This window comes from Sceloporus occidentalis, unplaced genomic scaffold, assembly GCF_023333645.1.
Source record: "Sceloporus occidentalis isolate IW3139 unplaced genomic scaffold, rSceOcc1.0.p SCAF_336, whole genome shotgun sequence".
NCBI lineage: Eukaryota > Metazoa > Chordata > Lepidosauria > Squamata > Phrynosomatidae > Sceloporus > Sceloporus occidentalis.
This window is the reverse complement of record NW_028317316.1, coordinates 83,910-99,202: the sequence shown is the minus strand read 5'-3', so window position 1 is coordinate 99,202 and position 15,293 is coordinate 83,910. Positions and strand designations below refer to the sequence as shown.

The window sequence follows — 15,293 nt, the reverse complement described above, 5'->3', positions numbered from 1 at the left end:
ATTATTAGGGTCATGGCAGCTGCGTAGATAAAAGAAAAGTTGGTACGCGCGTAAAAGTTTATAATGTTTATACAATGTTAAAATCTGTAATATTAGTTAGGTATGTCTTTTTTAACACAACGTGTTTATCCTGTGTGTAAATGCAAGAACACTCCTTCATTTGGCGTGTTATTGGTTAGTTATGTCCTGATGTTAAAGATGGCGCAAACCATGTAGTGGACTTTAAGGTAGGAAACGAATACCCTGACAGTGGTTGTGTGGTGACTGTCAGAGTATTGTGAGAACTGTCGACATGCCTTAGTATGTTTTGTTGTTATTTTAAAATAATTTTGAGGTAAAAAAATAAAATAAAGTCCTATATTTAAATGGGTCACAGTGATACTGAATGTCATCTATTAAAATGTTATGAGCTAATAAATCGTAGTATAGTAGGTTTTGATCTATCGCTGTCAGAGAAGATTAAGTTTGATTTTAGTGAACCAGTGATCACAGAGGAAGATGTAGAGTCACGTAAACTTTGAAGACCACAGAGGTCTCTTCTTCGGACGCTTACTGAAAAAACATCATTGCATGCTGGATTTACAATAGTAGACTGTATATGATTTTTTGTGAAACGTGATGACAAATTATATTCTGTATAACACTGGTGGGCATTATCCTGGATTTGGTTATTTCCTCTGTGTATAATTGTATCCATTCTGTGGCATATCTCCCCACAGTTTAAATGGATACAAAAAGGGGTGCACACTACAAGGCAGTGCTTTTACCTTGTTTTATGTGATCTATATATAGATATTTATGTAATTAGGGTATGTTAGGAAAAAAAATATATAGTGTATTTAGAATAATACATAGACACGCATATAAATATCTTAAAAATATCCTAGAAAAGAGAGACATTAAGGGAAAAAAAGGTTGCTTTGGGTCCCGAAGAAGGACTGTTCCTTTTAATCATTGATACTTGGCAGGTATCTCCTTATTTAATGGAAAAATACTTAGCTGATAACATTTACGTTAAAGCGGAGAGTTAGAACAATGGCATGTAATGACTTTTTATTATTATTATTATTATTTTATTTTTTTTTAACTATTGGATGGCCTGAGCTGGCTATCTTAACCTGTAACCGTGGACATAAAAAAACCCACAAGACTTTAGTACAATAACAGGTAGTTTGTGGATGAAGCATACAAGGTTAGTGGATGGAAGCTGATTTTAATTTTTTTTTTTATATTTTATTTTAAAACCAATGTTCCAGAAACCTTCTTTACAGAACATAATGGAAAGCGACGTGAGAGTTCATAAGAGAAAACATGGTTCCAGTTGTCCAAAACTTCCTATCCACAAGTGTAAAGAGAAGCTTGTACAGGCTGCCAGAGGACATACGTTTCTGATTGTGACGGGGGACACTGGCAGTGGGAAAACCACACAGCTGCCACAATATCTGTACAATGCAGGTAACCGCGTTAAACAGAAATATTCAGAGTATTAGTCATATGAAGGGATCGCAAAACCCCTGAGTGGTACCTTCATTACTGAGAACCGGTCTTTTAAATGGTTTAAACCATTCAGTGGATTACTTTTTTCAATTTGAATTATTTTGAATCAGAAATCAGAAATTAACATCACTAAAGCAGTAAAAATGATTGCTAATTGTATGTCCTATCAATCCTCATAATAGTAAAAAAAAATTAACAATAATGTTAAAACTGACAACTTACACACATTATAACATACTGGTACGGAAGGAGATGAATACCCTGCTCTTATCCTTTAATAAATACTGCTTGGTTCTTTAGCAAACTTGGTAGCAAGAGGAAGATCCCATTGTCAATGCATATAGCTGGAGATTGTGTACCTGCCTCAAGCTGGAAATTCCTATTGCTTTCAACAAAAACATAGATCAGCAGCACTAACAACGTTTGTTTCACTGACCCCTAAAGTAAGATGGACTCTGCCATTGCCGTATTAACCAATATCTAGAGTATTTGGTTACAGTCTGAAAAAACACCATCAAGTAAATTTTCTTGTTCTTCTATATCACATTTGTTTACTAATGTCCTTTTGATTCAGTGCTTCAAAATCATTTTGGACATTTCACATTGACAGCAAAATTACCAGGTTAGATAGTACATAGTTACATAGTACATGAGGTTGAAAAAAAGACCTAAGTCCATCAAGTTCAACCCTTCTACCTAACCTTCCTACTCTTGATCCAAAAGAAGGCAAAAAACCCTTATGAAGCTACTTTGAATTCTGCCATCAGGGGGAAAATTCCTTCTTGACCACAAAAGGCAATCGGATTTCTCCTTAGATCAAGAAGCTCTAAAATATTATTTCTATTTATAGCCATGTATGTCATGCCTTTCTAAAAAAAAATATCCAGACCCCTTTTGAAGGCATCTAATGTATTTGATAAGACCACCTCCCTTGGCAGTGAATTCCAGCTTTTCTATTTTTTTTTATTTTATGAGTGAAACCCATAAAAGTTCTGAGTGTACCAGACACATACGGTGTTGGGAGTACCAAATGATTTTATCTTGCATTTAAAGGGTTTGGAAAGCATGGACTTATTGGTGTTACGCAACCACGGAGAGTAGCTACGCTATCTGTGGCACAAAGAGTGGCAGAAGAGATGCATTGTGATGTGGGAAGCACAGTTGGGTATCAAGTACGATTTGATGACTGTTCCTCACAGGTAGGAAATAAGATTTAAAAATTTACCCAACATGGCTTACTATAGCATTCAAATAACAATAATAGATGGAGACATTCAATTTTTATTTTATTTCAGGATGCATGTGTTATACTTAGATTTTACAAAACATATTAAATTCACAATACCAGTATATTTTCAGTTCCAACCCTGAAAAATGCTTATGGCTTAACGGGTTTGGCGGTTGTAAACGGGAGCAGGAGGGTTATACTGGGTGGATGTTGTGTTAGGGCAATGGGATGTAAGGTTTTTTTATTTTTTATATATATATATATATTTTTTTAATGGTTAGAGGTCCTCTTAGGGACTTCTTGAAAATGTTATTAATGGCAGTGATGTCACAATGACATAACTTACCTCACTTTATTGTTTTTTTTTTTATTATTATTTATTGTATTATTTTAGTGATTTTTTTTTTAAATCACTAACCTTTTTTTTCTCCATTTCTTTTTTCAGCATGGGATGAGGGTGAGAAGGGTGTTCCCCCTGCACCGATTACACTGTGATCTCTATGCAAATTCCCACAGACTTGCAAAGAGATGACAGTGTCTGTGCCTCATCATAGGACAGGATATCTTTACAGACCCTGCAGGGTCGCAGGATATCTTTACAGACCCTGCAGCAGTGACGCAACCTGGAAGGGAATGCCCGATTGCGCGATCGGCATTTAAAAATGTAACAGTTTTCCCGCTTTCGTGCCGGAAGCTATTACATCCGATTGGGCAGCAGAAAGCAGGGCGATCTCCGTCCGGTGGCAGGGATGTGTCCCTGCCTCTGCAAGAAGAGCAGGACGTACTGCCACGTCTAAAGGGGATTCTTGGGATGCGTTTTTTGGACGTACCGGTACGTCCATAGGGGACTGAAGGGGTTAAACATGCATGGGAAAGACATAACATATAAACAAACATACCAAGCACGGCATGGTGTTAAATGAGCCTAGAAATGGATCAGCGTTCACTTTCTTCACTCAGATGGTGTTGCCGCAATGCCTGAATATCGAGGCATTCAGCAACACCAAGAAAGTATGTAGGGGCGCCGCGTGATCCCTCTTCTGAACGTTCACACTTGCTCTACATGCCCTGTCGCTGGAGGGCTTAGGAAACATCCCTTCCTTCACTCAGCCGGTGTTGACACAGGTTGGTGGTATAATTAGTGCATGGAAAGTGTTAAAATACCAAATTGAAAAATGCACACCTCCCAAATATGGCCTTTTAGTACCCAAACAACGCAACCAAAACTAATGCATGGGTATCCTTGTACTCAGGGCATGTTGTGAACACATTTGAATGTTGTTTGGCAGTGACCAGAATCCCCCCATTCATTTGCAAAACAGACCACATATGTACATATGTTGGCTGAAGTATCCCTTTAAGGGTAAATGCAATTGAAACTTTTGATTCACTTTAACTGAAATGTTTCTACGGCCACTTCAGGAAACTGGTATTATATTGTATATTGGTATTGATATAAGTACTATAGATTTACTTACAGCTTTGTTCAGTTATTATTCTACTGTAATGTTACAGCTATATTATTATTGTAGAAAAGGTATTTACTTAGCTTATGTGAATTAAGCTACATAAAGTATAGTCTGCTTGGATATAAATCTGTAAGGTATTTTGTGATGTTTGCTTTTTCTGTTGTTGTACTTAGGACACTGTGATTAAGTACATGACTGATGGCTGCTTGTTGAGACACACCTTGACTGACCCTGACCTTCTTCAATACAGTACGATTATTTTAGATGAAGCTCACGAGCGAAGTTTAAGTACAGTAAGTAATCAATAAAAATTGAGTGGGATCTTAAAATACTAGAAGTAGAATGTCAAACAAAGATAAAAGAGCAAACCTGCCAAACAGTGCACAAAATAAATGCAATGTCCATTACAATGAGTGACCATATTGAAGAATTTCTGCCTGGAAAACATAAGTCTTTTCCCTCCTATCTTTGAGACATTGTAGTCAGAAATTGTGGTCTGTTTAAAAATAAAAAAAATAAAACTATTCTTGAGTATTTGGAAGATTGTTCACCAAAAAAATGCTGTAATTATTATGTTATTGTATTTTGGATAAAATATGCTTTGGTTTAATAGGAAGCTTGTTTTGTGCATATACACTTAAAAGTAACAAATTAAAAAAAAAAGAAACAAATATGCATGTATATATATATATACACACACACATCTGTTTCCCATACACTGTGTTAAAAACAGTAAAAAAAAAGAATAATACACATGTATACATGTAATACACAGTGTGTCTGTGGCAATTTGTGCCCACAAAGCCAAAAGAGCATCTGTGAGATCAGGCACTGATGTTAATCGAGAAGGCCTAGCTTGCAATTGGTGTCCCAAATGTGTTCTATGGGGTTAAGGTCAGGGCTCTGTGCAGACTACTAGAGTTCATTCACACCAAACTCATCATACCATGTCTTTATTGACCTTGCTTTGTGAACAAGGGTGTAGTTGTGCCTTCCCCAAACGGATGCCACAACGTTGGAAGCGTACGATTGTCTAAAAAGTGTCTTTGTGTGCTGTAGCATTAACATTACACTTCACTGGAAGCCTGGTCCAGCACCAGACCATTATCCCTCCTCTACCAAAATTTACAGTAGGCACTATGTATTCTGGTAGGTAGCATTCTCCTGGAATCTGCCAAATCCAGATTCGTCCATCAGACTGTCATGTACTAATGCTTGATTAATCACTCGAGAACATGTTTTGGGTGCTCCAGAGTCCAGTGGCTGTGTGCTTTACACCAACCAGCTGACGCTTGGCATTGTGCATAGTGATCTGAGGCTTGCGTACTGCTGCTTGACCATGGAAACCCATTTCATGAAGCTCACAACGCACAGAGCTTGTTCTAATGTTACTTCCAGAGGTAGTTTGTCATCTGTAGCAAGTGATGCTACATGTCTCAGCACTTAGCAGTCCCTTATCTGTAAGTGTGTTTGGTCTGAAGCTTCCTGGCTGAGCAGTTGTTATTCTTAGACCCTTCCACTTCACAATAATAGCACTTAAGTTTGACCAGGGCCGATCTAGCAGGGAAGTAACTGAAACACATAACTCAATGTTTGGGCGGGGTGTCCACATACTTTTGGTCATGGATTATATATCCATCTGTAACAATAATTGCTATTATACATTTAAAAAAAAGTGTGTGTTTCCTTTAATCTAATCTCTTGGACGATACGTGCGTGTGTAGATATTTAATTGCCACTTGTTTTTTTGAATATCATGCAAGAATTGCTGTAAAAACAACTAGACAGGATGCCTTCTCATATATATTTCACTGGAGTTGTGTCACAATAATTGCTGATATTGCAAAGAATGATGTGTTTTCCTTGTTTTTTTTTCAGGATATCTTGTTTGGCTTGCTGAGAAAACAGTTTCAGCTGAAACGTTCTCCAAAGAGGAAGTACCCACTGAAAGTTATAGTTATGTCTGCGACGCTGGATGTTGAAAAACTGACAGAGTTCTTTGGCAATTGCCCAGTGGTCACAATCCCTGGAAAAGTATATCCAATTAAAGAGACATTCCACAATCTTGTTGGCCCCAGAGACAAAGAAAGCACTGCTTATGTCACAGAGGTATGGGCTGAAATGCAGTCAAAGTACTAGTCCGTGACAAATGCAGAACTATTGTTTATTTAATCCTGAATTTGTATTTATGGATTTGTTTTAAACACAAACAAATTTGGGCAAAAAATACACAAATTAGTGATCACAACCGGTTGTGCAAGTAATGTAACTAACATCCATGAACAGTACACCTGCTAGGAGGAGATTGTGCATATTTAGCTCTTTATAGCTTTAGATTATCAGTGGTAGCACTTATCACCTAAACCTCTGCAGGACAAAGTACATATCGGCAGCACCACAGCTATATGTTTCCCAAAGAGGTAACAAAGGAAGCCCCTGCGAAACTAAATATGCATTTAGTAAAGTAAAAAAAATGTGTCATCTCTGTCAAGTACTGTCTGGAGAGGAAAAATACTTGACCAGATTTTGCCTCAAATAAAATGTTTACAAATATTTCATGTATAATGCCCATCGCTCATGTAGTTCCATATGGTAATGTAGGTATTATCCTCTGGTATCCCTATTCATTTACTTGAGGGATTAATCAGAGTTGACCATCTAGTGTAATCTATTATATTTTGATGACCCTCCTAATGTTTTTTGTCTAGGGTCTTAAAGACCTAATTGTCCCCACTATAACAGTATGTATAGCCCCCATGAATGTTTTAAATTGTAAAAAACTGCATAACCAATAGAAAGAATTTTTCCAGGTGACAGGACCACTTTAAGGATTACTTGTTTAATTTTACTGCATAATTTCATTAAACACTAAAATATATATATTTATTTTTTGCTTGATTGGCTGTTTCGTAATATCCCAAGTACTTCCCTCGGTTTATGTTAATTTTTTTTCCCCCATCTTAATTTTAGACAGTGAAACTTGTACTGCAGACACATTTAAATGAGCCTTCTGGGGACATTCTTGTTTTCCTTACAGGTAACCATGTGCTATTTTTTTACATTCCTTAATGTACATGTGATCTGAAGTGACAAACATAACTCAAGATTATTTTAACGTGCAAAAAAAAGCTTTAGGTCACAAAATGGTTTTCTTGAACAAACCAATTTCTTCCCGCTTACATTAGTTCTTGTTTGTTTTAAAACATTTCAGTACAATTGTAAAGTTGTTTCTGATTTACTACAGGTCAGTCAGAGATAGAGAGAGCCTGTGATTTGCTCTTTCAAAAAGCTGAATCCATAGACTATCGCTATGACTTGTTTGACAGTTCCGTGGAGGGTCTGCTTATTTTGCCTTTGTACGGGTCCATGCCAACAGGTAATAAAAACGACTTGTTGTTTTCCTGTAGCTCAGTTGGTGTTAGTGTGTTAGACTAACGTTTCCACATGATGCCAATCTAACCATTATCAGATTTACATATTGGTGTCAGGACCTCCAGGGGTCTGCTGTTGCAGAAATCGGCTCCAAGGGCCTGGCATAAGACAAATTTGTACCACCTGAGATTAAGCTTCAACTTTATGTGGCCACATACCAGTCGCTAGTGACAGTGGCATGCATTTAGTGGCACTGGGAGACCAGGACTACATAATACAGGTGCAGTAGGCAGATCCAGATGGTGAAGCAGGCATGGGCAGACAAAGAAACATGAAAGGGCAAAGTAGTGACAAAGCCTACTATAAGTGTAGGGTAGCTGATTCGTCCTGATGGCCTTAAAATGTTTACTCAATGTCCTAACCCTAATCCTTAATAAAACCCCAAAATAAAGCAGATAACTGTTGCAATTTTTCATGTAGTTATAGGTAGATGAGGGCACTACATTGCAAATATTTTCGGCTCAATTAAATCAGTGGAGCTGCTTAACCAAAACATGTATTTTTACGCACTATGTTGTTTCAGATGAACAAAAGAGGATATTTTTTCCTCCTCCAGATGGCATCAGAAAGTGTGTTGTATCCACAAATATTGCTGCAACATCTTTGACGATTGAAGGAATAAGGTTTATTTTTATTTGGCATATCTGAATGTGCACGTTAAATGTCTGATTAAAAAACAATAGTACTTCCAAGAGTTATTTTTGGGCCTAGGTTTATTAACCTGCAGAAATAAGGAACTTTTTATAATACTTAATTGTGGTGCCAGTACCTCATGAGGAGATCTGACACCTGTAACTCTCATAGGATATCAGAAAAAAATGAATTATATTTTATACAAGGAAAGAAAATTAACTATATGGCTTATTTACATAATTATTTTTGCAGCAGGAGCATTTATATCCCATTTAAATCAGTGGAGGCACACAGAAGATGTGTTTAGCTAAATGTCTTTCCAGCAAGCCAAGCAGCTGGGGGTGGGGACAGAGGGAAAATGCATAGAAGGATTGTAATGAATCATATGATGGCTGGAGTGTCTCTTTAACAGGAACTGGTACATCAGCTTAACTAATTCAGTGAGAATGAGGTGTTAGGACCAAAAAATGACATTTACAGCCAGAGTTACAGATTTAGCAAGCATGAGTCCATAATAGCATGCAAACAGACACTGCTGTGAAACAGAAGCAACCAATTAAAGCCAAGAAAATGATTGAAATGACAAAATAAAAACAGCTTTATTTTAACTGTCAGCATTTCTTGTTTCAGATATGTGGTAGACAGTGGATTTGTAAAGCAATTTAATCACAACCCGAGGGCTGGACTAGATGTTTTAGAAGTTGTCCCCATATCAAAGTGAGTCTTTGGACATATTGATTAGATAGCATGCAAACTTCAATTTTTCTCCTAGCTTCTATATTTTTTTCATCTTTGCTGTAGGAGTGAAGCTGTGCAAAGGGCTGGGAGGGCTGGTAGAACCGCTCCAGGCAAGTGTCACCGGATTTATAGCCAGGAGTTCTGGGACAAATGTATGCCTGATCATATGATCCCTGAGATTAGGAGAACCAGTCTGACATCTGTGATTCTGACCCTGAAGTGCCTCGGGATACATGATGTTATCCGGTAATTCAGCTTGCCCATTAACTACATCTGCAGTACAGAGTTGCCATGGTTGGTGGACCTTGTTTATATCCGGAGGGTCATGTGTAACTATGCTTGATATGTACGTAATGTATGTTAAAAAGAACACTTTAGCACTACCTAAAAAAATATTCTTTGGAGTATAAAACATTTTTATATTGTGCTTAGGATTTTTTTTTCACCAACCTTTTCAATATCTGTATTGCAATATAAATGAAAAAAAAACAGTTGCATCTTGTAGTTACAAACATGTTCATATATGTGAGGGGTCCAAATGCTACTACTTAAGCCTAGAGTGCACAACACATATTAAACATTCCCACGTATGTTACCTTAATATTGTATTAAAGTTTATTATGTACAATGGTTAGATATACCATAAGAATAAACTGACATATATTAGATATAAGCATCTTTTGACCTTTTTTGTATTGCAATGCAAGGTAGACTCTGGTTCTGCTCCTCTAAAATTAGCATTGTACTTTCAAAATAACTTTTTTATTGTATTGTATTTTTATAATGCTTTTTGAGAATGCAGCTTGTACTAAGTTACAAGCTGCTTTCTCAGGGTAACTGGCACTGCCCCATGCAGTCATTTACAGCAACTACTTTTATTCTAGATCTTAGCTAGATCATCTTTACCATTTTGGAGCTGAAATAAATGTTTCCTGCCTCATCTGACTGGCAGTTGGACAGCTACAGAAAATTAAGTGGATTTCCTAAGTTACTTTTAGTTTTAGAGTTGAGTGTAGTGGCTGTACAGTGAACTACAACTCCTATAATCCCCCTGTGGAATTTGTCCCTTCACCTGAAAAAGTGGGAGTTTATCCCTCTTTTTGTTGATTAATGTGAATATTCTGTATTGACTAACTTTTGTTATAACTAGGTTCCCATACCTGGACCAGCCTGAAGAGAGATTCATATTAGAAGCACTCAAGAAGCTCTATCAGTGTAGTGCAATTGACAGGTAATAAATAACACCATTTTGAGTCCAAAACCACTGTATTTTATATAATATGAAAATTAGGTTGAAATTGAAACACTTTACAGCTGATCCTATGTTGTAGTTATTAAAAGTTACTAAAAGTATCATTTTTTTCAATATTTGAAACGCATAAAAAAATCAAACAGCAATTTGTTTTTGCCTCAGCTCCCAAAAAAATCTGAGCAAGCTTCCAAGTGGCTACCCCTGTTAAGCGTTTTGACTTAAATAAATGTAACAGCTGCTAACGGTTTGCAACAATCCCAGAAAATAACCAGGGACATCTTTCAAGTGATTGACATACCCGCAGCAAAATGAAGGCACTTCAAGCCAGCTAAAACAAAGTGAATGAATGAATACAAATTAAATTAATTGAGTTTTGGTTTTATGTTTACAGGGTAGTATAAATGTGCATAGTGTATGGTCACTGTGTGTTGTTTAGTATGTATGTGCATAGATTAGTGTGACTTTTTATGTTTATAGTATACATGTGTATAGCATTGTGTAGCATGCATAGTGTCATTGTGTATTGTTTTGGCATGCATGTGTAAAGGGTAGGGTGACTGTGTATAGGGTATTGTCAATGTGTATTGTTTAGTATGTAGTCCTGAAACAAACCAATAAAGTGTAATAGCACTGCAATGCTTTTTTGATCTCAATGCAAAATTTGTACAAAAGCAAAAGGAACCAGCCAAAAAATTTAGGAGCCAACTTTTTTTCTTCCCCCAATCATGTTTTTGTTTTCATATATTACTTCCTGGTATGCAGTTAAAGGATGTTTATTGGAGCAATACAACATAAAATATACCTTTTCTTCAGTGCTGCACCACTTTGTACGGTGCTGCACCACTTTGTACGGTACTGCACCACTTTGTACGGTACTGCACCACTTTGTACGGTACTGCACCACTTTGTACGGTACTGCACCACTTTGTACGGTACTGCACCACTTTGTACGGTACTGCACCACTTTGTACGGTACTGCACCACTTTGTACGGTACTGCACCACTTTGTACGGTACTGCAGTTAACCCCTTTCATTTTACACCCTAAAGATTGAAGCTTGTATGTTTAACCATTATTCCTACACTTATACACACTAACACCATACAGTAAGAAAAACATAAGCTTAATATCTTATGTTCAAAAACACTAACACCTTCCATTAACACACACACACACACACACACGCATGCTAACATTCTACACTATGGCATTAGCATGATTGTGTATGCAACATACACAACACCATGCATGCTAGTGCTGCACATGCACACGCTGTCCAACAACGTACACAAACCCTGGGTGCCAGGAAGTGGTTTCTAGTCGCCATGGGGAGGCTTGTCGAGCCCTGACCCTGTCTGGAAACCAGCAGCCACAGGGAAGTAAAATTAATTGGTTTTCTAAATGAAACATTACTCATTTAACACAAACAATAACACAAGTGCCACCTGCTTGCATCTTGGGTGTGATTGCTCCTATTTAGAAATAAAACTCATCCTTAAAAATGCTATCTTTGCTGCTACGCATGTTTAACATTAATACTGTCATAAAACTAGCTTTCCAACAGGTCCAGTAGGAACGATCTGCCGCTCTCTCTATTCTGTTATTGACATGCAAATAATTTCCTGACCTAAATAGTGAATGTTTGTGCCAGTTATGTATAAATATTTGCTCCTTATGTTTTACTGTTTCCTAAATACGTTTAAAAGCCATGTTTTTCCTGTCTGCAAATTAAATAGTGGTTCTATTAAATAGGTCTAAATGTATGTTTAGCTCAAGGTGTTGTTCCACCTACCCTTCTGAATTTAACACCTTTTGTGTCTACAGAATTCATTGTATATTTTAAGGGACATTCCAGACATCATATGCACTTTATTGAGTGCCTCCTTTAAATTAATGTTTTCTTTCCTTTGCAAATGCTTTAGAGGATTAACCAAAATTCCCTTCCCATATACATTTGCCCTCCCCAGCATATTTAACAGTTACAGTTACAAAGTACTTTAATGTGCATTTTTCATTGCTATCTAGACACTAGACTGCCCTTTAAATGCCTAAACATTTTCTGGAAACATTTTTTTTTAATTATGCCAATTTTGCCTCATTCATAATTTTTGCTGTGGTCACAAAACCAGGAATTTTGGCCCATTGGCCCATCTATTCTGTCTGTTTGAATGCTGTTTTACTTTTTATTTCGTTAGGATAGCTTTTTAAAAATTTATATTTATATGATTATACCTCCAAAGAAAATAATAATACCAATAAAATGACAGGATCTTTTGAGGTTTATGTGGTTAGCATAATAGAAATTGCAGTTTTGTGCTAAGTTTGATGTATAATAATATACATTACGTACTACTTCTTTTTTTCACACTCCTATTCTAATTTGTAATTTCCATGCAGTTGCCTCAAGGGATTCATCAGAGTCCCTTCTATACATTTGCAATGTTTCTCCATCCCATCGACTTGCAGGAGATGTATTTTGCCAAACACATCTCCTGCTTACCAGTGTGCATGTGCAGTATGCTCGCCATCAGTCACCTCGCCATTGGGTCTAACGAGTCATTTGCAGAATAATCATACCTTGATGCTTACAGTTTAGTTAACCAGCTGCTTGGCTTCAGTGCAATACCTTTCATCTCTAATCAGAGGATGTAATGTTACTTGTGATCTGGTTTTGCCTAATTACTGCCTGTTTTGCTCCCTTTCCCAGCAAACTGAGGTTAACCACATCCTCCTATATGGAAAAATATGGAGGGAACACAAGGTTATGAGAATTATTTTGAGGCGGCTTTCAATATACCCTATTTAGACTTTTAAGAAAACAGTGTTGGGCTAAATCGAAAGAGGATTATTGAGCCCACCTGTGGTAATTCCCATTAATTCCATAAATGACCATTATCATTTAGTAGCAGATATTTCAGTAAATGCACTACAGGCACCTGTGACTTCCACACGCCCAGCTTATCCATGACTACAGTCTCTTTTTATATTTTTTCGTTTAAATATATAAGTGATGGCCATCAAAGAAGAATAAATGTATATAGCATTTTTTTTACATAAAATTAGTCTATAATATGGCCATGGAAACAAAATAAATTGTGCCTTTATTTTGCATTTATACAAAACATGAAATCTACAAAGTGTAACTGTAAATTTATTTTACATTTTATTGATAAATTAGTTTGTGTAGTCTACCTAATTGTCCATGGTGTCACCATAAGCTTGTTGTTAAAGGGCACTTAGTGTGAGTTTTTCATCTATATTTATGTTTCATTAGTGTGCGTTTATATACAGTTTGTTTTTTTTGTAGTGACTTAACCCCTATGTAACTGAATTTCTATTTTATTTTAAGAAGTGGCAGTGTGACACAGTTGGGTCGTTTTATGATTGAATTCCCACTTGCGCCAAATCTAGCCTGTGCAGTGATAAAAGCAGCATCTCTGCGATGTGAGGATCTTCTGCTTCCATTGGCAGCCATGTTATCTGTGGAGCATGTATTCATACAATCAGGTAACATATTTTCAGTGTTTTACAAAAAGGTTTTTCAAAAGTATATCATTTTTGGGGGTTTATTGAAAGCATTCAGCCATAAACTTTTCTATCTATCCATCTATCTATCTATCTATCTATCTTATAGGATTATACCTACTGTTTGTTTTATTTGAACATTGAGTGTTTCTTTTTGTGACCTGAAAAAACCCCAGAGAGACCTCAATATTGTCCCTAGGAGATAAGGAATTCCTTCTGACTTGGATCAACGTTACCTAAGCTAAAGTTAAGTTGTCATAGCACATAGTGCCTGAAACTAAGCTGTCTGGAATGATGGCAGTCTGAAAGGTTAGTTTAAAAGATACGACAGGTACTAGAAAATGGAAAGCTGGCTTTACTCATCCTTTAATACATAATATTCTCAACAAATAAAATAGAACATTGATGTCATGTATAAAGGTTTATACATGGGGGATGAATTGATAAACTGGCTGTAGCCACGGGCGTAGGAACCGGGGGGGATGGATCCCCTCCAGGAAATCATGTGGGGGGCCGATAATAGAGAAATCCCCACCAGGGCTGTGTGGTGCACAGCTGCCCGCAGGGCCGGCCCAAAGCAAAATGCCGCCTGGGGCGAATTTTAAAATGCCGCCCCCCCCTTTATCTACCCTTCCTCTCCCTCCGTCCCTGCCGCCCCCCCCCTGTACTTACCTTTCAGCAGTCCTGCGGCGAGTCTCCCTGTTCGGTCTCGGTGCCGGCTTGTAATGCTGAGCGCCGGAAATCTTCCGGCACTCAGCATTACAAGCCGGCACCGAGACCGAACAGGGAGACTCGCCGCAGAGGAGAGAGAGAGGGGCGCCGAGCGGGTACTTACAGCGTGGTAAGCGAAAACCACTCGGCGCCCCTTTCTCTCTTTCGCTTTTTTTTTTTAAAAAGTGCCGCCTGGAGCGGTTGCCCCACTTGGCTCCATTATCGGGCCGGCCCTGGCTGCCCGATCAGCAGCTGCAGCGTGCAGGACTGGTTGGGGAGATCAGTGTGCTCTCTGTCACTGAGCGCCGGGCGATGGGATATGACGTTTATATCCCAGCCCCGGCGCTCAGCATAAACAGCTGTGCGCAGCCGCACTGCACTGAGAGTGAGCGGCAAACCAGAAGGAGAGGATGAAGAGAAAGCAGAAAGGAAGAAGAGAAAGGTAAGAGATGTGAAGAACGAGGGGGGGGGGTTGAAGTGGAAAACGAGGGGGGGGTCTGATGTGCAAAACGAGGGGGGGTCTGATGTGCAAAACGAGGGGGGGTCTGATGTGCAAAATGAGGGGGGGTCTGATGTGCAAAAGGAAGGGGGGGTCTGATGTGCAAAAGGAAGGGGGGGTCTGATGTGCAAAACGAGGGGGGTGTCTGATGTGCAAAACGAGGGGGGGTCTGATGGTAGATATGTGTGTGTGCATATACAAATGGTGAAGCATGTATATGCGCAATGTTTATGAATGTGTATGGGCACTTGGGCAGGCATATGTATGTGTGTATAGGGCAGGTGTGTATATGTGCGTGTATGGGTACGC

General features: G+C 38.1%; 1 protein-coding gene across 1 annotated transcript in view; it reads left to right on the top strand.

The window, feature by feature from the left end:
- The first annotated feature begins 1,277 nt into the window (after positions 1-1,277).
- Positions 1,278-15,293, top strand: part of LOC149274312 (putative ATP-dependent RNA helicase DHX40) — a 30,856-nt gene continuing 16,840 nt past the window's right edge. Inside the window, exons 1-11 of the mRNA XM_089505644.1 lie at positions 1,278-1,455; positions 2,551-2,696; positions 4,368-4,487; positions 6,073-6,303; positions 7,165-7,231; positions 7,439-7,570; positions 8,150-8,249; positions 8,890-8,976; positions 9,061-9,243; positions 10,148-10,228; positions 13,599-13,756. Coding sequence (XP_089361770.1) covers positions 1,278-1,455; positions 2,551-2,696; positions 4,368-4,487; positions 6,073-6,303; positions 7,165-7,231; positions 7,439-7,570; positions 8,150-8,249; positions 8,890-8,976; positions 9,061-9,243; positions 10,148-10,228; positions 13,599-13,756 — 1,483 coding nt within the window. The remainder of the gene's footprint in view (positions 1,456-2,550; positions 2,697-4,367; positions 4,488-6,072; positions 6,304-7,164; positions 7,232-7,438; positions 7,571-8,149; positions 8,250-8,889; positions 8,977-9,060; positions 9,244-10,147; positions 10,229-13,598; positions 13,757-15,293) is intronic.